The following is a 23,363-nucleotide window of genomic DNA, read 5'->3' as shown; positions in this document are numbered from 1 at the left end:
GTACATGGAGAATACATAATGAAAGAGAGAGAACAATTGATAAAGGAAGGATATAGTTTTCATTGGTTTGCCTATTTACAATTGTTAGAAAGATATAAAATGGACAAGAAAATGTATGGGTTTGAAATAAATAAATCTGATTTTGAAATAGGTTTGTGTACAAATGATGAAAACATAATTGCAAAAATGTATAAACTTTTATTGAAAATGGATATGGAGGAAGAACAAGTAAAAGAGTGCATGGTAAAGTGGGCAAAAAATTTTGGTCATAACATACAAATGGATCAATGGGAAAATATGTGGAAAAAAGGCTTGAAATTTACATTATGTTATAATCTTAAAGAAAATTTTTATAAAATGATGTACCGTTGGTACATGACTCCAGAAAAGCTGTCAAAAATGTATAGTAATGTCTCTAATGTTTGTTGGAAATGTAAACAACAAGAAGGATCTTTTTATCATATGTGGTGGTCATGTAAAAAGGCGAAATTATTTTGGGCACAGATAGGTAGGAAGATGCAAAAAATTCTAAAGATAAATATTCGGTCAAAACCAGAATTTTTCTTATTGGGTTTTATGGATAAACAAATAGAAAAGAAATATGGAAGAATAATATTATATATGATTACGGCAGCAAGATTATTATATGCACAAAAGTGGAAAATGGAATCAACACCAACAATGGAAGAATGGTTATTGAAATTAATGGACTTAGTAGAAATGGATAAATTGACATGTTTACTTAGAGAAAAATCGACAGATACATTTCTTAAGGAATGGAAACCTCTCTTAGACTTTTTGTTGAAAGATCAAAATAAAATGATGATACTGGGATTTGACGATTAATTAAGACAGCCTATGGAGAAAAGGGACTCTTATGTATACATTAAGGGACAGGTTTGATGTATATTATATACTTATAGCTGATCTGCGACAAATCGGAAGTCAACTATTTTATTTTCATTTTTTTGTTGATGTATTGTTATGTCTTTTTGACTTTGTTTTGTTTGTTTTTGGAAAAATTTGAATAAAAATTATTAAAAAAAAAAAAAAGGAAAATGTATAATACAAAAGGCAATATAAACAAACTACATAGTCAACAACTAAGTACAAAAAAGAGAAATGCGTTTCTGCTGAGCCGCATGAACATATTTAGCTACTTGGATGGTAATTTCTTTATCTGATCCAGAAAGCAAATGAACAATGATAGCTTCAGACGATTTATGGGAACTTTCAACAAAACGTTATTGAGAAACTTATTACGAATCTAAGAATACAAGGGACAGGAAAGAAAAATATGATGAAGAGTTTCAATCATACCAGCACCACAGGGACAAACACTCTGTTCATAAGGGACCCCCCTAAACCTTCCTTCCAGTACCACGGAATGTAGGGAATTAAACCTGGCTTTAGAGAAGGCTAAGCGTAATTTAGGGATTGTAAGCAGCTCTAAATAAGAATTTAGCTTCCCAGGTTGAAAGTATAATTTCAAATACAATGGAGAGCGTGTTTTAGAGGCCGAGGAAATTGAAGTCTGAAAATCAATATCCTTAAAACGCGAGCGGATTAAGGCTAAGGCGTCCCTCGGGGATTGAGATGCTAAATATTCCCTAGAGAGAAGCCGGCTTTTAGTTGGGAGATCAGGTCCAAAATTTCCACTGGGGATACCAGATGCCAAGGTGGAAAAATGGAAATATTCCCCTTTGGTGTTTGGGGGATACTAACACCGGTTCCAAATATGTTGGCAAAGTGGGAGACCCAGGCTTCAGGGGAGATTGGCGGATCTACCTGATAAAGAGAGCTTCTTAACCCATTTTGTACCAGTTCCCAAAACTGGGGCATATTATTCTTGTTTACGGCCCTATATAGAGCTTTCCAGCTATCCTCGTAAAAGGCCTTTTTTTTTGTCTTATGATGGTTTTATAGTCTCTTCAGCATTGTTGAAAAAGGAGTATAGCCTCGTTCGAGCCCTTACAAGAAAGGGCTCTGGTAAGTTGGCGGAGTTCCTTTTTCTTATCCCTGAAGTCCTTATCGTACCAAGATCGAAAGTTGTTCGATTTTTTACCAGACAAAGACAAAATGACCAACGGTCGTATTTCATCTATTATATCCTGGTATGTCCCCAGGATGGCATCGTGGGATTCAACTGCTAGGGATCGAAAGGCCAAAAGCTTAGTGGAACTCAAGGTCTGGCCTATCTCTAAACCAACGTCTTGGGACCATTTAAGTCACCTTACCCCTTGCAAGTGACCTAACATCCTAGAGTCGGACAGAACCATGGGACAGAGATTTGTAGGACGGAATTGGAGTCTTAAAGGCCGGTGGTCACTCTCTACTCTGTTTTCAATAGACATACTCTCAATGAAAGGTATAAGGGCAGGCGACCCTATAAGGTAGTCGATCACGCTTGCACCTCTCTCTGTGATGTACATGAAATCTCCCTTAGATAGATCCAGATGGGATCCATTAAGACATATTAGATGAAGTTTGAAAATGAACAGGCCGAGAGCTTTCCCAGACTTATTAGTTTTTTGGTCACTAGAAAGGCGAAAAGGGCTGGTAAATGCACCAGACTCTAGCCATAATTCTTTCTCCAAAGGATTACTGGTTCCCATCCTTGCATTAAAATCTCCACATATGAGGAGAAAATAATCAGGATAGTCAACTAGAAGGTTCTCCACAAAGGTTTCTAGCTCAGTCCAAAGCCCTGTGGCTTCTTTGTTCGAGCAAGGGGGAAAATATACATTTATGCAAATCAGGGGATATATCTTTGATGCCCTAAAGGTCAAAGCTTGACATATACTAGGTGATGGAATATGCACCCTCGAAACCCGCATGTCCATACTCGTTGAAATGAAAACATCTTAACCCCCACTGCCGCGGCCATGACTAGCAAGTTTCACTGCCGGCTGATCCCAGACCCTAAAACCCTGCAATAGCAGGGAGTTAGGAGCCAAGTTTCCTGAAGGCATATTACATCAAAAGCCTGTAAGTATGAAATATAGTCCAGGCCGGCCAGTTTGTTAGACCAGCTGGCGATGTTCCAGGAGAGCAAGTTTATAAAGTCAGGGACAGTCCCGCTGACAGGCGGGAGGGGCTTCCTGGCATACGGCAAACAAAGTCAATCGGTCTCCTCTGCTTTCTCTGGTCCGTCCAGGGGAGCCTCCAAAACACAAAAGTTAGCGGGGTAAGTACAGCAGGTCGGAAGTAGGGTCGCGTGGGGTTGAGGCTTTGATTTGTACTCCGAAGAACCACGTTCGTGTGGTTCTAGATATTGTACTGCCAGCCAATCAAAGGATTTCGGAACAAGATTTGAACAATCATAGTTTAAAGGGGGAGCATAAGGATCCTCACTTTCCTTCAATGTACCGTGTTGTTGGAGTATAAGAGAGTTGTCACACTTGGACGGCTTTAGCACTGTTATTCGTGGGCTTAGAACTCGCTGGCCCAAAAGATTTCTAGAAGAATGGTTATGAGGAAGATGATTCTCCTGGGCTATATGATTGAGTTGAGTGATTCCCCGTAGACTAGACCCAAGATTCGGACTGATCGTTTTCTCAGACGTTGGTCGAACAGGGAAAGTCTGTTTTGTCTCTCCGGCCAGATTTATCTGCTTTAAAAGAGTAATTTTTAGTGACAAGAGGCAAGATAAGATCTCACGCTGCTCCTGCTCTGGTAACGCCCCAAAGCTGTTAATGAGAGAACGTTCCTCTGGCAAAAAATTACCGGCAATCACATCCGGCTCGTCGTGTGAAAGACTATTCTCTCCCATAACATCTGGAGTGGGCGGCATCCTTTGTTTGTCTGATTCCTTGTTATCTATTACAGAATTCAAAGGAGAGCAAAGACGGGAAGTTGGGATTTCAGCATGTATATCTTCTGTCGTTGGATTTATGCCTATAATAGTCTTTCTCGGGTTGCGGGCAAATAATGGTAATGGGGGAGAATAATCTCTGAAATATCTCTGAGTCCCAATGCCTCTAACTAATAGTTCCTCCTTGTATAGGTAAATTAGGTCCGCGATGGTAGATGAAACAAATGTAACCTGGGCTCGAGCTGTTGTTGTGTTGTAAAAGAGATATTCTACCTTCTGAATCGAGTCCAGGGCCCAGAGGGACTTATTTGTAGCCGGTAAAATATTCAAAAGGTGGATTTTGCGGTCCCGCTGGGAAAGCCATCCAAATGGTTTGGGGTAATTGAGGAATACCAGAACCTTGTCTTCACGTCTAAGTCTTTCCCTCCAGAGATGTTAACTTTGGGGCCTCATGAAGGGCGGTTTTCTGTTCGTCTATGTCAGCACTGATAGGTTTGACTACTGTGCCTAGTGGCCCGGATGTCAAATTAGGGTCTGCCCCGGTAACTTTTATATGGCTGTTGTTTAGATGATGTTGCCGGAATTTGCCCTTGCCTTTGTGACCGGGCTCTACGGGGTCTAGGACCTTAAAAAGTTTATTAAAGTTCATTTTGGAACCCTTTCTGTGAGTACCGGAAGTTTTGATGTTTTTCGGTTTCTTTTCCGATTTCCTTTTCCCCAAATTTGGGTGGGCCTTGATGTTGTTATGCTTAATGTTCTGTTTTAAAGAGGCCGCGGCGGTGTTGTTACAGGTAAAATATGTTGAGTTTGGGTTTAAGTTCGCAATGTTGGAAACATCTGTGTCCGAGTGTTGAATTTCTCGTACTGCCATTTCCGCTGGCAGGATAAGATCTTGTTTTATGTTAATATCCCGTCTAGTTCTAAACGGAGACTTCTGGTTACTCCTCATCGTGGCGGTTGGAACAGACTGGGCTGTATAAGTTGCTTCCTTTAAGTCTGCCATAATCAAAGGAGTTTTCTTGGCCAACTGTTCTGCACAACTGGAAAGAAGGGTCTTAATTTGTAATAAATCCTCTGACCATATAGTGAATAATCTCTTGATTAGCTCTAACTGGGAGTTAAAAAGATTTATTACTGAGTCTGAGGCTGGTTCGATATGGCTAAGTTCTTTGTGAGTTGACGATTGCCAGCAGAATGAAGTATGCGGCTGTGATGGAAACGGAGAGGAAGTATTCAACTCCTGTGTCGTCGTACCCCTCTTTATGCCGGGTGGGGTTTTGTTCGATGTTCCCCCTAACACTTTACACTGGACTGGGCTATGGGACGAAGCTGCAATTTCGATGGTGGGATATGCCCGCTCCAGTTCCTGTGCCAAGGCACGTATTTCTAACTTGTCTATGATTCCATTCAGCGATTTCATTAGAGGCAAGGGTCCCAAAGACCAATCGAAAGGGACATCATCAACTTCTATGACCGTCAGGTCTGTGGGGCCAATGGCAGAAGAGGGATTTAAAGGAGAAGTAAAAAAAAACTGTGATTTTATGTTGGTCACACTTTACGCGGTTTGGCTTGAAATCCTCAACAAGAGGGACCAAACCACGTTGTTTGTATCCCTCCCTGGTAAGGACCATCTCTACTGGATTCCAAGTTCCAGTTCTTCCAATGATTATATTGGACACCAGGCAGTTGTTAATTAAAATGTTGCCCTATCTCTTTAAGTGTGGCTTTAAGTGAGACCCAATAATCTTCAATGTTGCTCAGTGTGCTGTTCAACATTCAATGTTTGGCTTCTACAAACACAGCATAATACCACTACCAGTCCAAGGACTTCACAAACCACAGGATTCCAAAACAATTTGCTGCTCCGACTATTACCGAGGTGAAGGGAAAGGAATGCAAACAGTGAGTCGGCCCGATAAAAGAATATGCTCTGACGTGATAGTAGGAATTGTTTGAAGAGAAAACCTGTAGTCAGAAGCTCTAAATAATTTCAATTGAAATCTTTAGTATTCAGTATACAGCAAACCACGTAGTCCAATACATCGACAGTGGGAAAGCAAGGAGGGAATAGGAGTTCCTTACTGTTAAGTTGGGAAGCTTCTGCAGGAGCAACCAGCTAAGCGGCCATCTTTTCCCTTCCCTCTACTTCTTTTCAGATCCTGTTATAAACCACCCTGTTCAGATCTTGTAAGTTCAGGTCTGTGGCTTCCATCTCGTTTGGCCTTCCTCTTTTTCTACTCCCTTCTGTTTTTCCCAGCATGATTGTCTTTTCTAGTGAATCATGTCTTCTCATGATGTGTCCAAAGTATTATAACTTCAGTTTCATCATTTTAGCTTCTAGTGATAGTTCTGGTTTACTTTGTTCTAACATCCAATTATTGGTCTTTTTTGCAGTCCATGGTATGCGCAAAGCTTTCCTCTAACACCACATTTCAAATGAGTTGATTTTTCTTTTATTCGCTTTTCTCACTGTCCAACTTTCACATCCATACATAGAGATCGGGAATACCATGGTCTGAATGTTCCTGACTTTGGTGTTCAGTGATACATCTTTGCATTTGAGGACTTTTTCTAGTTCTCTCATAGCTGCCTTTCCCAGTCCTAGCTGCCTTCTGATTTCGCGACTATGGTCTCCATTTTGATTAATGACTATGCCGAGGTATTGATAATCCTTGACAAGTTCAATGTCCTCATTGTCAACTTTAAAGTTGCATAAATCTTCTGTTGTCATTCCTTTAGTCTTCTTGACATTCACCTGTAGTCCTGCTTTTGTGATTTCCTCTTTAACTTCCATCAGCATTAGTTTCAGATGATTACTGGTTTCTGCTAGTAGTATGGTATCGTCCATATCTTAAATTATTGAAATTTCTCCCTCCAATTTTCACACACTGAAATGAGAGTGTATTAGCCGCTGAGAAGAATCTTCTTACATGGTTCTTTGTCTTTTCCTGATGATTGGAGCCCATCAGAGTGAAAGGAGGTGAGACAGCCATTGAGAAGACTCTTTTAAGTAGCTAACACACTACTCTTGCATGCTGATTGGCTCCCATGGACATCTGTTGTTCTGGAAGAAAGTGCACATGGAAGGAGTGAGGCGTGTGGAGATGATGACGGAGAGCAAGCAAGTGAATAAGGGGGCGTGGCAGGACTATCGCGAAGGAACCCTGCACTTCTGTATTCACCACTACACTATTGGATACAATGGGTTTAAGTTACAGGAGGGTACAACTTGGTTAAGCATGGGGAGAAACTGCTTTATTGGAAGAGCAGTTTGAGAGTGAAACCCACGACTCGGAGAGGAAGGTGAAGCTTTAGTTCTGCATCTCCTGAATCCAGACCAGGAGAGCAATCGGCCTCGCTCACCTGGAAGATGCTCTCTAGCTTATGATTCAACACAAAGGACTCTGAGATCACTGACTGGAACTCTCTAAAAGCAAGTAAAACTCAAATTGAAAATGCATCACAAACTCTCTCCAAATCATAGTTTGTCCCCCAATTTATCTCCAGCCTTCCTGCTCCCAATTTCCTTCATGGACGAGTCGTAGCACAAAGGCCAATGGGATAGCAACTTGCAGCCTCCGCACATTGGCTGCAGGTCTCCTGGCTTGCAACATGCTTGCAGAGAGTTTAAATATAAGATGCCTGCTTGAACAGTTAATTTCAAGTGGGGCTATTTTTAAACATTTACCTTGGGGGGAGAGTTGGGTGGTTTAAACTGTATTTTTAATTGCTTTGAATTAAGGGCTGATTTTCTGTCAGTGAAAAGCCATCTTCTTGACATTAAGCATTGTAAATAAGGCTTAACAGGTCAGATATCTTACTCTTTTATTGTTTTCTAATGAGGGTCAGGGACTGGCAAAGCATCATGGGTGCTAGAATCCACAAAACCCCCTCCTGAATATCACTAGGCAGATCATCCAGTGGAATCATCTGGGACATCTTGTATACTCTATTTTTATACAATTTTACCACCTGATCTCTGCTATTTGCTCAGTTCTCAAATGATGAATATTTATTCTCTATGAACAAGCAAGGATACTTCTTTTAGGTCTTATGAAAAATAAATTGCTCCACTCAGTCAACTATTAAGTCCTGACTTCTTCTGGAAAACTCAGGGCTTTTTGCTTGATCGCTCTCTTCCTTGCTTTCCTCCAAGGGGGTCGGCATGCCGCAGCAGACGCAATGGGAGAAACAGCAGATCCACAAGAGACGCAGCACAAGCCCCCCACCAGTGGAAAATGAGCAGGACAGAGCTGCAGCCCCTCAGGCGGACTCGGGGAGTAAACAGGAGGCCCCTCCGACCCTCCCAGAGTGGAGATGCCAGCGAATGGCAGAGCAGCCAAGGCATTCTGGCCATCTAACGCTGCAAGCTCCTGGGGCCAAAGGGCTGACTGCAGTCCCCTGCACCAAGGAGAGGAGTTCCAAAGGCCGCAAGAGGCCTCTTGCCCTCTGTTGGAAGCAACGTCAGGGCCAGCGCTGGACCTTCACCAGCCTTGCCTGTGACTTGGACCCTCTTGCATGTTGCTGACTCTGGACTGCACTTGGCTCTGCTCTTGCTACACTGTTTGGCACTTCAAGCAGTAATGACTTCAGCTTTGTCTCTTCCCCCGATTAACTCCCAGCCTCGCTGGCTGGCTATCAGCTAATTCTTTTACTACAGCCATAAATCACCACTGTGCAGCTGGCAAAGGCTGACACACACACACACACAGTTTCCACTAAGTGAACAGGTATCATGTAACATACAATAGAGCTAATGCTCTACTTAGCTGTAAATGAACATGTTTGCATGGTGTGCATAATATGTCTGTATATTGCAATATCAATTTAAACTGGCTCTCCGGACACCTCCTTCCTCCAATGGAGATATGTAGCATATCTACTCAGAAGCAAGTCCAATGAAATCGGTAGGATAGGATTACAGTCTTAAACTGACTTACTGTAAAGCAATCCAACTCCTGCAAAAATGCTTGGCAAAGAATAACTCACCAGTCCCGACTCTGATGCAGTTAGGAATAATTTGGCTGCCCAAATGAGGAGGCATCACTCAGTCGCTAGAAGCGAACCCAGGATCTCCAGTTAAAAAATATGAGGAAGCAGGATTGGGAAACATCTCCCTCTGGCCCAAACCTGGGAGTTCTTGCCAGTCAGAGGAGACATTACTGGTTTAAACAGACCCAATGGCCTGGCTCAGTTGGAAGCAGCATCATATGCTAAATATATGCATATTCACACTTTGGGTGAGCAGATCAGTCTGTTTCCACTCTGTGTCATTTTCCCATCTGCTCATCCATCCCATTTACACATTAAACTGCTATTCTTTTTAAAAATCAAATGGAAATATAAGCTCACAGAAAATACACATTCCTAAATGTATTTTAACCTAAAATATGCATTGTAACACACATGGTAGTTCATTCTTGAGCAGAGGACTGCATCTAAAAGTTCAGAGAATTGCAACATTCAAAAGATAAAGCTACACTTTGTAGTCACACATTAGCCTGGGAAACATGGATTAAATCAGTTTGTAAAGGAATTCATGGAGAACAAATCCCTCGAGCACCCGTAACACACACCCCACACCCCAACTGCAAAAACAACCAAAAAAAGGCAGCCAGCTGCATCTAGCAGATGAAGCAACGATTTTGCCCAAAGCCAGGGGCTCTTGTTGCACACGGATTCCGTGAACCTGCCAGTTTCTGCTGAATCTGAGCTTCGGGTTGCACTGCACCAACGCCACATGCCCCTCTTCCACCCACTGCATAGCCAGACAGTTTGGGCTGGACTGGTTCTCTCCTGCTCTGGTCTTCCCTGACTTAAGCCCATTTTGCCACTGGCTTCGGAACCAATTTCAGTAGAACAGGGTTGCCAACGTGGTGATGCTGTGGACACCAACTTGCATCAGCTCCTTCTTCAGGGCCATTCGTCACGGATGATGGGAGTTGGGCTCTAAACATCAGGAGGGTGCAGTGGTGGATCCCACCACAGCTAGAACATTATCTTGCCTTCCCCCTAAGCCTGCTTATGGTCTTGCCAACCTTGGCAAGTCTTTGCTGGAAAAAGAGTCAGGAGAAGGTACACTGCTCTATCTGCCATACCTTATCAAAGTGCTCTATGAGGATCTCCACCACTATGTTCTGGAACTTAATGTTCATCATTGCTGCGACTGTGTCCTCCTGAGCTCGCATGAGGGTGGGACCAAATATCACCCCCATGTTAGATGGAGACATCAGGTTCTCCCTGCTGTGTTCACACACGCTATCAAGAGGAGGAGAGAAAAAGCAGAAAATCAGGAGAGATCACACATGGAGGTCATAGGAGCATCTCATCAGGGACGCCTGGCCTGAATCCATGAACCTCATGGCCTCACAGGGAACCTTTTCAGCCCCAAGGACTGTGAGATGCTCACCTGTGGCCAAGTCAGACTGGTGAGCCTCAGGACCCTCACTGGATGTAGAAAGGAACAGGAGTGGGCCACTTTAGCAGGCCTCTTTACTTGGCGTATGACCAGTCCAGATATGAAACATCTGGATTGGTCAGGGCTGGAAGGAGTTCCTTCTGCCTATCAATCTGAGGAACCCTGCGATGGAGGCACATGCTCCAGTATGCATTTGGGCAGAATTGCCGACGGCTCAAAGCTGAACCTTATATGGCCACTTGGTCTGCTAAAAGGCAAGGGATTCAAAGCCACTTTGATTTCTTCCATGCAAGAGTGAACCACACTGGATGCAACTGAAGCCAACTGTAAATGCATCTTCTGCTGTTTAAAGAAGAACCCAACGTGGAAGCACATCAGCTGGAGAGATGATTGGGGGGGGGAGGAGTTTTGAAGATGCTGACACTGTTGTCTTCCCTTGCATGCCAACCTCCTCTTTTAGTCCTGGCCATCCAACAACCACCTGTGTGACACACATGTTCAACACATACACCCCACATCCAAAGACACCCACCTTATTTTGGAGACATCTCCCTACCAAGGGCTAAATGTGTTACCCAGGCCCTGCAGGAGAAAGAAAGCATCGCCCCAAGGGAAGGAGAGGCTGCTGCTGCTGTGCTGCTGCTGCTGCGGGACCACCACCTCCACCACCCTTCCCAGAGGGACTTCTGCCTGGCAGGACCAGGCCCCAGGTACCCAGCCAGCCAGGACTGATTCTTACCCCCTGTCCCTCTTTGGAGGGATACATAAGCCGGCTGGCTGAGGTGGCCTGGGAGACCCAGGCCCTGCAGGAGAAAGAAAGCATCGCCCCAAGGGAAGGAGAGGCTGCTGCTGCTGCTGTGCTGCTCCTTTCTTTTTCTTTTTTTTACTTTTTGTTGGTGTGTTGATGCAATTTGAGATGAATGGGTGCCTGATTATATGAATGTATGTTTGTTTATATGCTGTATATATGGCTGTATATATAGTTGTTTTTATACGTTTAATTGTTGTATATTTTAGTTGTATTATGTGCTTCAGAGAGAGTTTTATCCATCAGGCGGGGAGACTTGAGGGGGCCCCAATTGCCGTAGTGACGGGCAAAGGAAGGTATGGCGCTGTGAGAAGGACGTGCCAGGTAAGGGGAACGCGGTCCAGACATGTTGTGGCTGTGCCTTGTTCCGGTCCTTCCCACACCCGCAAGGTCGTTGGTAGTCCTATCAGCCAACTCTCAGATCTCCAGTTGCTGTTATTAAATGCCAGATCGGTATATAATAAAACCTCCCTCGTCCACGATTTGATTGTGGATGAGGCAGCCGATCTGGCATGTATAACCGAGACCTGGGTGGGTGAGCAGGGAGGAGTTGGTCTCTCTCAGCTCTGCCCACCGGGGTACCTGGTCCAGCATCATGGTAGATCTGAGGGTCGGGGAGGTGGGGTTGCTGTCGTCTATAAGAGTTCCATCTCACTCACCAAGCACCATGTTCATTCAGTTACTGGCCTGGAGTGTTTACACCTTGTGTTGGGCCAGAGGGACAGGCTGGGAATCCTTTTGGTGTACCGCCCACCTTGCTGCCCAATGGCTTCCCTAACTGAGCTGGCGGAAGTGGTCTCGGATATATTGTTGAGGTCCCCCAGACTAATAGTACTGGGGGATTTCAACATTCATGCCGAGACCACTTTGTCTGGCGCGGCTCAGGACTTCATGGCTTCCATGACAGCCATGGGGCTGTCTCAATATGTTAGTGGTCCAACACATGTATCGGGGCACACTCTAGACCTTGTTTTTGCTACTGAGCATGGGGAAAGTGATCTGGATGTGGGGAGTTTTACAACACTCCCTTTGTCATGGACAGACCACTGCTTGCTGAAGTTTAGACTTTCAGTAACCTCTTCCCTCTGCAAGGGTGGGGGACTTATTAAAATGGTCCGCCCCCGGAGACTAATGGATCCTGAAGGTTTTCAAAGGGCTCTGGGGGATTTTCCGGCTGATAGGACTGGCGCTCCTGCTGAAGCCCTGGTCGCTCTGTGGAATACGGAGATGACCCGGGCTGTAAACACGATCGCTCCTGCACGCCCTCTCCTGTGTAGAGCTCATACAGCTCCATGGTATACTCCGGAGCTGAGAGCGATGAAGCAAGATAGGAGGAGGCTTGAGCGGAAATGGAGACGAACTCCCGACGGATACAATTATGCGCTGGTTAGTGCTTCGACTAAGCTCTATGTAGGAGCAGTGAAGGCAGCTAAAAAACATCATTTTGCTGCCACTATTAAATCATCTCTTTGCCGCCCAGCGGAGCTCTTTCGAGTTGTCCGGGGGCTTTTCCATTCAAATCCTCCGGACAGGGTGGAATCATCGGAGGCCCGCTGTAATCAGTTTGCCGATCACTTCCAGAATAAGATCTCATGTATCCGCCGGGACCTAGACTCTCAAGTTATAGCAGTAGATCCTAGTGAGGTGTCCGGAGCACAGTCTTGTCCTGTTTTGTTGGATGAGCTTCAGTTGGTTCAACTCGAGGACGTGGACAAGGTGCTTGGACAGGTACGTGCAACCACTTCGGTACTGGATCCTTGCCCCTCCTGGCTGATAAAAACTAGCAGGAATGGAACAGGTAGCTGGGCCAAGGAAGTGATAAATGCCTCTTTACGAGAGGGAGTGGTCCCGGGCTGTCTGAAAGAGGCAGTGGTGAGACCACTCCTGAAAAAGCCTTCCTTGGACCCAGACAATTTTAACAGCTACAGGCCAGTGGCGAATGTTCCATTCCTGGGCAAGGTCTTGGAACGGGTGGTTGCTGGCCAGCTCCAGGCGCTATTGGATGAAACTGATTATCTAGATCCATTTCAATCGGGTTTTAGGCCCGGTTTTGGCACTGAGACAGCCTTGGTCGCCCTGTACGATGACCTATGTCGGGAAAGAGACAGAGGGAGTGTAACTCTGTTGATTCTCCTTGATCTCTCAGCGGCTTTTGATACCATCGACCATGGTATCCTTCTGGAGAGGCTCGCGGAGTTGGGAGTTGGAGGTACTGCTTGGCAGTGGTTCCGCTCCTACTTGGCGGGTCGTCTCCAGAAGGTAGTGCTTGGGGAACATTGCTCGACACCGCGGGCTCTCCAATATGGGGTCCCGCAGGGGTCAGTTTTGTCCCCCCTGCTTTTTAATATCTACATGAAGCCGTTGGGAGAGGTCATCAGGAGTTTTGGAGTGCGTTGTCATCAGTATGCTGATGACACGCAGCTCTACTTCTCCTTTTCATCTTCTTCAGGTGAGGCTGTCGATTTGCTGAACCGTTGCCTGGCCTCGACAATGGACTGGATGAGAGTTAACAAACTGAAGCTCAATCCAGACAAGACTGAGATGCTGTTGGTGGATGGTTTCTCTGATCGGATGGTGGATATATACCCTGTCCTGGACGGGGTTACACTCCCCCTAAAGGACCGGGTTCGTAGTCTGGGAGTCTTTTTAGACTCTTCCCTCTCACTTGAGGCTCAAGTAGCCTCGGTGGTTAGGAATGCGTTTTACCAACTTCGGTTGGTAGCCCAGCTACGTCCCTATTTGAGTAAAGAGGACCTTACATCAGTGGTACATGCTCTGGTAACCTCACGTTTGGATTACTGTAATGCGCTTTACGTAGGGCTACCTTTGAAGACAGTTCGGAAGCTACAACTAGTGCAAAATGCGGCGTCCAGATTGCTGACAAGGACCAAGCGGTCCGAGCATATAACACCTGTTCTGGCCAGCTTGCACTGGTTGCCAATATGTTTCCGGGCTAGATTCAAAGTGTTGGTATTAACCTATAAAGCCTTATACGGTGCGGGACCACGATACCCTGCGGAACGCCTCTTCCGATATGAACCGGCCCGTGCACTACGTTCTGCTACGAAGGCCCTCCTCCGGGTTCCAACTCACAGGGAGGCCCGGAGGGTGATGACAAGATCTAGGGCCTTCTCAGTGGTGGCCCCCGAACTATGGAACAGTCTCCCTGAGGAAGTACGCCTGGCGCCGACTCTGCTTTCCTTCCGGCGCCAGGTCAAAACCTTCCTATTCTCTGAAGCATTTTAAGTTACATTGATCTAATTTTAATAATGTTTATTGTATTGTTGATTGTATTTTAATATTATTTTGTTATTCATTGTATTTTTATACTATTTTATGTTCACCGCCCAGAGAGCTATTGCTAGTCGGGCGGTATATAAATTTAATAAATAATAATAATAATAATAATAAAATAATAATAAATAATACTCTTGCATTTAGTTTACTCTAAATACACACAGCAGCTGTGGGGGTGGGGGTGGGAATTTACAGCCCCCTCCCCCTGCTATTTGAGCCACTGGTGCCAATGCTTCTCTCCCAATGCAAAAAGCAGATGGGGGGATTTGTCAGGAGAGAGAGAGAGGAAAATTCACCCCAGTTCCCCATCCCCTTGCAGTCTGGAACCTGATCAGTCGCCCTCCCTGTCCATCAGCTACTACTGATAAAAATTCACACAGCTTAAAGTTGTGTTTAGCATCACATGCAATGTGGCCCCAAGGGAGGGATTGTCATGCGCCCCAAGGAGAACCTCTGGCAAGGCTGGGAGAATGGGAAGGGGTTCCCGACATTGGGGAGGGCAGGGCCAGCACTGCTGAGGAAGTGAGGGTGCATCTCCAGCAGCCTCAAAGCTGGCTGCTGGAGTTACTGAGGAAGGCTCAGACAGCCCCTCTTTGTCTCACCAGGTAGCAAGGGCACGCTGCAGGCACCAAGGCCAAGAGTAACGGCAGAAGAGATAAGTGCTAACAGAAACACTGGAACTTCTCAGGCAGAGGAAAATGAAAGCGACTCAGCAGGAACCGGCATGACTCCAAGGTCATGGGGGACAGAGAAGAGACAGTTACAAGTACACATTTGACCACTCCCCTTGTTGTAGCCCCCACCATGCAGCATGTGCTGAAAAGAGCCTGAATCAATAGTGTTAAGTGCCCTCCTCTTTTCTGTATATAAGAAGTAGTACTGCTTGCATTTGCTATTGTGACAACTCTTCTGCTGTTGCTTCCAACGTCTAGTATACATATTGAATCCAGGCTCAGGCCTAGCATGAGATGCTAGATCCCTGTTCTGATTTCTGGAATAAAGCTTTATGCAGAAAAACCCGGTCGCTTGAGTCCTAAGTCTGCTTCTCTGGTTGGGTGCCAGGACAGGGATGGTGGTTTCCTTCTCCCCAGTGCTAGCACGGAGATGTGAAGTAGGTGTAATCAGCTCATGCATGGCAAGCTGTGGTTTAGGGCTTTCCATGATGTATGAATGCAGCCAGCAAACCGCGGTGGACAGTGGCTGGCAACTTCCCACAAGAGAGCACTGCACAGTGTTCTGAAGAGCATTCATTATGGGTCCATCTGGGAAGCAAAGCAGACTTGAGCTTGGTCATGCACACACACGTTGCACCAGTCTCATCTCTGTGAAAGTCCAACAAGGTTCAAGAGTAATGTACCAGGATACATTAGCGTAAACTGCAAGCAGACATTTCTGAAGTCAGATAACCTCACTGCATTGCTGCTGAAGGAGGATTTCTAAAGAAAGTTACATGCCACGGGGATGCAAGCAAGACAGGCTTGGAGATCATCATCCAAACAACACCCAGCGACTGCACAATGAAATCTCAACTGGCCAAAACCAGGCGTGTTTTCCTCTGCCAAGCACTTAAGAGTAGTGTTTTATTGGAGTAGAAAAATATCATGTTTCTAAAAGTGATATTTCTCCAGTCTGGAAAGAGGCCCATCCTACTACTGTAGGATCCAGGCACTGTTCTCACAGATTTTCCTTGCAGCATCAGGACTGCGAGACTTCTGCCTTCAGAGATGCCCATCGCAGACAGCCCAGAAGCAGAGAGAGGATGTGTAAGACCATCACCAACAGTCACAGAATCACAGAACAATAGAGTTGGAAGGGGCCTATAAGGCCACCAAGTCCCGCCCCTACTCAAGGCAGGAATAGCTTCTATAGTTCAACATTTCAACCGACAGTTTGCTACAACACACACAGACACGGACACAAACCACCATGGAGACTAAATCTTGGCATGGAAATACGGGCAACTCGTTCTCTATGGAAGGCCACATTCCCTGAAGGGAAATCTGACAGAAACCACAAGCCAGCAGTGGAAAGCCAAAAGTGGCAGTGGCCACCCACTTCTCTCCCCTAGGCCAGGAGTCTGAACTGATGGCCTGCAGAGGGCCTTTGAAAATTAGGCCAAGGGCCACATGATGAAACAGGACCAAGGGCTGCAAGATGCTCACCCTTCCGTTAAGGGAGCCAAGCTGCAAATCAGTGCCATCAACTTACTGAACCAGATGCCTGATGAGCATTTCCAGCATTTCCCGGTTCTTGTCAGGGAGTTTATAGATCAGAGAATGAATGGCACCCAGCCTATAATCCAGGTTCTCAGACTCTGCGAAGGAAGAAGAGACAAGACACTGAGGATGCCACCACACCAGCAGCTGAGGGCAGGGGCAGGAACACGTTTAGTCAGGACTACCACAGGAGAACTATTCTGACGCTATTCAGGTTCCCCCAGGGCCGCTGCTTACAGAACAAAAACCAGGCACATTACCAGCACCCAGGCAATATTATTATTGATTACATTTGTTACAAAAAAAGCCTCAGAGACTAAAAATACAACAGTTTTTAAATTTAAACTAAAGTACAATACAAAACACTGTATCTGAAACGCTCATCCAATAACATAATAATGACAAATCCTGCCCAACCCACTAGAAGAAGATGAGCCCCACCATAAAGGTCAGCTTAGCTAGTAAAGGCCTGAGTAGATAAAACGGTCTGATGATGATGGCACAAAGAGTGTTTCTCTGCATTCCACAGATGGGGGGGGCACCACTGAAAAGGCTAGCTGCCCTCCACACTTCCCTCACAGAAGGGCCTCCGATGAAGACTACAGGTCTGGGCTGATTCATATGGGGAGAGGCGGCTCTTGAGGCATTGGGGTTCTCAGCCATATAAGGGTTTATAGGTCAAGATCAGCACCTTGAATTGAGCCTGGACACTAACTGGCAGCCAGTGTGGTCAGGCCAGAATTGGTATAATGTGTTCAGACCTTCTGGTCCCAGTCCATAAACTGGCTGCTGAATTCTGCACTAGCTGCAGCTTCTGGAACTGTCTCCAAAGGCAGAACCACATAAACACATTGCGGTATTATGGCCTACAGGTTACTAGAGCAGAGACAACTAGGCTAGCTTACCCCTCTCTCTAGGCCAAACTGGGATTGGTGCTGCAAAGGGCACAGAGAGGCACAAGGGTGGACAGACGTCAGACTGTGGGGATCTATTTAACAGACATATGACCTGCTTTTTAAGAGAGGTTCTTCAGAAAGTGGCTTCCATTGTTTTTTTACTAGAATCTGAAGGGCCACTAGCTAGCCAAAGTTAACAAACATTGGAGCCCAGGAATTTCTTTTGAGTACCAGAACGGAATGGCGCTCACAATCCTTCCACATGTTTTTAAAAAAACATTCCTGGTTACTCCTGCAAGCATTCTTCATTTCAGCAGTGTAATTTAGGGTGGGTTTTCAGGGAGAGGGGGGCATTCTGTTGCTGCTGTTGCAAAAAAAACTCGGAGTGCAAGACCCTTGTCAATCTGCTGCAAACCACCCTAAGATCCACTAGTAGATCCTGGTCCACCTTCTCCCCACCCCAGAAGAGCTGGACGCATCCAGCTTGGTGAACTGGTTTGTGCAAAGTACACAGCAGTCTCTCATGGCTGAACACAACAGTGAGAGCTGGCAAGCAGTTTGGAAATGGCTATCCTAGAGACAGCCCTAATACTGAATAGAAAACTATCAATAGCCAACATTAAAAAGCCAGAAAACAGCCTTGCAACTGAAAGCTCCCCTGTCTCCACCATTCATCATGGTGATCCAGGCAGTCTTACTATGGTTAACGTTAACCAGGTCTCCGCCCCTTACTCCAGATCTCAAATCTACATAGAATCACCAGTTCAGATCCTGGACTGAGTGGAAATCTGTTAAGCTTTGACCCCAGTGGAAACAACCTGCAAAAGCAATTGGGGATATTGGGAGTGGGGGTCGGGGGTGAGGAGAATGAAGCAACCATTTTGGAGGGTAGGTCCTGATTCATTAACTGCGGTTAACAGGGAAGCCCGGGCGTGGGGAAGTGGGTGAGGCACATGTGTGTGTTTTCTATGTGATATCACCTTCCCACAGAATTTAAGAGAGGAGCTCATGTCTCATCTGCACCAGTCAGAGGATCTCCAGCAGAGATCCAACATTCCAGACAGAAGAACACCCTCCCTTCAGAAAATCACTCAAAGAGCAGCTCCCAGGCACTTACTGGCAGCCAAGACCAATTCTTTGTGAAGTTTGTATGTCATGACAGGTTCAGAGAGGTTCCTAGAAAAAGAAAATGGGCGGTGGGTGGGGGAGAGAGAGCGAGAGAGCACAATGCATAAGTTCCATGGGAAACCATGAGACACAGCTATGTTATACTGAATCTGTAATAATCTGGAGGTTAAAAAAATCTCACTTTATGCCTCAATTAATTCCATCAAAACCACACATCCGGTACTCTGTTTCCAGTACCTGTGTGCAATGCCAGTTTCCTATGACAACTAGTACAGGCTTATTATATTTTTAGGGTGAACCTCCTCCCAGTTCAAAGAGCTTCCCTCACTGCTTCTACAAAGTATCGCTGGAGGAAAAGAATTTGCTCATCTCACTACAGATGCAGACAGCCACTGCTCCACCCCATTAACAGCACAGCCACGGCAGCTCAAGTTGCAGGGCTTGGGTAGCCGCTCATGAGCAGAGCTGCACTTCTCAACCACACTGCGCCTTTTGCCTCTGCACCCAGGAGGGAGTGTGCTGCTTTGAAGGTCAGGGACTCCAGCACCACCAAGCTTTTGACAAGGGGCAAATCTGGCTTGCCCAAAGTAGGGTAGCCTCACAGACCACCTTGCAGCAAACACCTGCGGACAAATGCTGCAGCCTGATTGTTGTGCTCACAGATGTCTTCCTTTTTTTAGACCAAGTGTTTTATTGTTATTAATACTGAGACTCTCATCACTGTATTGTCACCAGGAGATTACAAGGTACTTGTTGAACACACCTCCTGGCCACATTGCTACAAAACTCACAGAATGTCCTCGTATCCAGAGCTGGCAACCTTATCAAAGACTCTGACTATACCTCCTTCTGAGATTGCAAGGATAGTAAATATGAGCCCTTTGCTTCCCACAGCTAAAAGTACCAGCTGATTCAGCTTGCCAGGAGCAGCTAATTTTGTTTGTGAAAAGCAACAATTTTGCAAGAGTGGAAGCATGTAAGAAAAACAATAATCTTCTGTTGTGCCTTTAGTTTCAGCTCCTATAAATATGGTGACATTTAACATCAAAGAAGCAGGTTGTCATGTCATGTCACTACATGCTACCTGAGAATTTTTAGGCCTTTTTTTGTTTGTAAATGAGAGTTTCTAGCCTGTATTGTTATGAAGATATGCTGGGAAGCATTTGGGCAGATCCTGATGGCATCTCAGAAGCCAAAAGGGGTCTACCTCTCCCCATAACAAACAGAAGTGGAATAGTTACAAAAAAGAAACGTGTACACCACTTTGAGCTCCTTGGAGGAAAGGTGGAACAAATGTAAGAAATAAATAAATACTAAATCATGGCAGAATAAACCATGGAAAGGGTTTGGAATAATGAATACAGGCCACATGGTTTGAATGCAGAATTCAGATTATCCTTGCATGGAGGTATGACTATATGTTTTTAAAAGTCCAGCCTGTCATGGGCATAAGCAGTAGCTCCTCTGAAAAGGAAATATTTATCAGCTTTGGGGCAATAGAATCCATCTGCAGACTAGCCAGCTGGTTTCACAGTACAGTGATTATTAGTCTGGTCTTCAAACCTGATGACCTAAGTTCAATTCTTTGCAGCACATCATTTTGTGGAAGGGGCCATAGCTCTGGCAGAGCCTCCTGGTTGGCACACAGAAGGACCCAGTTCATTCCCTGGCACCTCCACCCAACGGCATCAGACAGCACAGCTGGGAAAGGTTTCCACAGCCACCCTGAGCAGACCGAATTGAGCTATACAGACCAGGGATCTGAGAGCCTAAGGCAGCGCTCATGGCGTAAGAAGAGAACACCAGATTACTAAAGAAACACAGGAAAGCTGTTTTGAACCTCCCCTCCCCATTAACTAGTAAAAGAGATTTAGAAAGTGGAAACTACAACAGAAAACATTACCTGAGGTAGAACTTCAAGGAGCTGGTAACTGTCTTGATGTCCCAGTCACTGTTTTGGAAGTCCACATCCCCTGGGCATTTGAGGTCTTGAGAGAGAGGGGGGGGAGAGAGAGAGGGAGAGAGAATTGACAAATAATTTAAAAACAATTCACCATTTATTAACTTATTTCTAGGGCTTTAGGTGCATCACTACAAGGTATAGGAACCATTGGCCAGTGTCTGATATTTTGGGGAGGAATGCTTTCAATCTCATTTATTTATTAAATTTATGTCTCTCTGTTTCCCCCAGAAAACAAAAACACTAAAAGCACTTTAAAACATCCCAAAAGAAGACTTTAAAACACATTAAAACAAAAACATCTTAAAAAACATATTAAGACAAAACATCTTAAAAAGCAATTCCAGCACAGACTGAGATAAGGTCTCTACTTAAAAGGCTTGTTGAAAGAGGAAGGTCGTCAGTAGGCGCCAAAAAGATAACAGAGATGGTCCTTGTTTAATGTTTAAGGAGAGGGAATTCTAAAATGGTGGTGCCACTACACTAAAGGTCTGTTTCCTATGTTGTACGGAATCGACCTCCTGATAAGAGGGTATCTGCAGGAGGCCCTCACCTGCAGAGCGCACTGATCGACTGGGTATACTGTGTAATGGGTAAGACAATCTTTCAGGTAAAACATTAATATCAATATTTTGAAATAAACTATTGATATTTTGAAAGGAAAGTGACTTTGCATCCTCCTCCCCCCCATTATATTATTATTATTCTTGTTATCTTTATTTATACCCCGCCCTTTTTCCAAACTGGAACTCAAGGCGGCTTCCAGATAAAAATTTGACTTGCATCCCCTCCGCTTGGAGCTTGGATCGTTCAAGTGGAGGGGGTGGCTGAGACAGAGTGCTGTACTGTGCGAGTAAAATAATAAAAGAACAATATATTAGAAGGAATATTCAAAGGAGAAAAAATCAGGTATCAGGAGAAAGCCGATGAAGTCTGCAGCAAGCAGGATCACTCCACAAAAGAGAGTATGCGGATCATTGAAAAATTAGTGCTACATCTGAATTCAGCTGAATTCTCAGCCATCCCTAATCTCTACAGTAGTAGCAACTGAAATGATGAGAAAAAGTTAACACAGGTAAACACAATCAAACCCAGAATGTTCACTAAGTAACCCACAATAACATTTGAGCTAGCGATGCTAGTCTTGGCTTGCAGGCTCCTGGCTGAAACCCTTTTGGTATCTCTTAGTGAAGATGCAATCCGCCATCCCCCATGGGCATTTGTAAGAAAAACACTTATAAGCGTAAGGGATGGGTGGGGAGACAGAGAGGGGGGGGAAATAAATTACTAAAAGCACCATTATGCAGGCAAGTTTTTATATTACATATAAACCTGAAAATACAAATGGCTTCTAAAATGAGGAAGGGAACAAGCTAGATCGGGGAGGGGAAACCTTTGCCTCCCCCCCGCAGCTGCCGGACTCCAACTCTTCTCATCTCTGACCATGGGCTACGTTGGCAGGAGCTGATGGGAGTTGGACCTCAGCAACCTCGGGGGAGGTGTCTTCCAGTTCCCCACCCCTAATGGAAACAAAGATTTGCAGTGTTATAGTTTTAGACTTACAGTGGCTTTTCCCCTCTGCAAGGGTGGGGGACCTATTAAAATGGTCCGTCCCCGGAGACTAATGAATCCTGAAGGTTTTCAAAGGGCTCTGGGCGAAGCCCTGGTTGAACTGTGGAATGCGGAGATGACTCAGGCTGCTCCTGTGCGCCCTCTCCTGTGTAGAGCTCATACAGCTCCGTGGTATACCCCTGAGCTGAGAGCAATGAAACAGGATAGGAGACGGCTTGAGCGGAAGTGGAGACGAACTCCCGATGGATGCAATCATGTGCTGGTAAGTGTTTCCACTAAGCAGTATTTGGAAGCGGTGAGGGTGGCGAAAAAACAATATTTCGCTGCCACTATTAAGGCATCTCTTTCCCGCCCAGTGGAGCTTTTCAGAGTTGTCCGAGGGTTACTCTATACTTGCCCTCAGGACACGGTAGGGTCATCGATGGTCCGCTGCAATGAGTTTGCTGGACACTTCCAGAATAAGATCTTATGCATCCGCCGGGACTTAGACTCCCAGTTTATAGCAGATGATTCGAGTGAGGCATCCGGAGCGCAGTCTTGTCATGTTTTACTGGATGAGTTTCAGTTGGTTCAGCTCGAGGACGTGGACAAGGTGCTTGGACAGGTACGTGCAACCACATCGGTACTAGATCCTTGCCCCTCTTGGCTAATAAAAGCTAGCAGGGATGGAACATCTGGTTGGGCCAGGGAAGTGATAAATGCCTCTTTACGAGAGGGAGTGGTCCCGGGCTGTCTGAAGGAGGCAGCAGTAAGACCACTCCTGAAAAAACCTTCCTTGGACCCGGAAAATTTCAACAGCTACAGACCAGTAGCAAATGTTCCATTCCTGGGCAAGATCTTGGAACGAGTGGTTGCTGGCCAGCTCCAGGCGCTATTGGATGAAACTGATTATCTAGATCCGTTTCAATCGGGGTTTAGGCCCGGTTTCGGCACTGAGACAGCCTTGGTCGCCCTGTATGATGACCTTTGTCGGGAGAGGGACGGAGGGAGTGTAACTCTGTTGATCCTCCTTGATCTCTCGGCGGCTTTTGATACCATCGACCATGGTATCCTTCTGGAGAGGCTTGCGGAGTTGGGAGTCGGGGGTACTGTCTGGCAGTGGTTCTGCTCCTACTTAGCAGGTCGTCTCCAGAGGGTTGTGCTTGGGGAACATTGCTCGACATCGTGGGCTCTGCAATGTGGAGTCCCGCAGGGTTCGGTTCTGTCTCCCATGCTTTTCAACATCTATATGAAGCCGTTGAGTGCGGTCATCAG

General features: G+C 45.6%; 1 protein-coding gene across 2 annotated transcripts in view; it reads right to left on the bottom strand.

The window, feature by feature from the left end:
* OPHN1 (oligophrenin 1) overlaps positions 1-23,363 on the bottom strand; it is a 210,483-nt gene that overhangs the window by 39,389 nt on the left and 147,731 nt on the right. For both annotated transcript variants that reach the window (XM_061598304.1, XM_061598305.1), the window contains exons 15-18: positions 20,481-20,565; positions 18,567-18,625; positions 16,546-16,651; positions 9,913-10,072 (exon numbers count right to left, since the gene is read on the bottom strand). In XM_061598304.1, the coding sequence (XP_061454288.1) occupies positions 9,913-10,072; positions 16,546-16,651; positions 18,567-18,625; positions 20,481-20,565 (410 nt within the window). The remainder of the gene's footprint in view (positions 1-9,912; positions 10,073-16,545; positions 16,652-18,566; positions 18,626-20,480; positions 20,566-23,363) is intronic.

Source organism: Rhineura floridana, chromosome 16, assembly GCF_030035675.1.
Source record: "Rhineura floridana isolate rRhiFlo1 chromosome 16, rRhiFlo1.hap2, whole genome shotgun sequence".
In the NCBI taxonomy this organism is placed as follows: Eukaryota; Metazoa; Chordata; class Lepidosauria; order Squamata; family Rhineuridae; genus Rhineura; species Rhineura floridana.
This window is presented reverse-complemented; position numbering and strand designations above follow the sequence as displayed.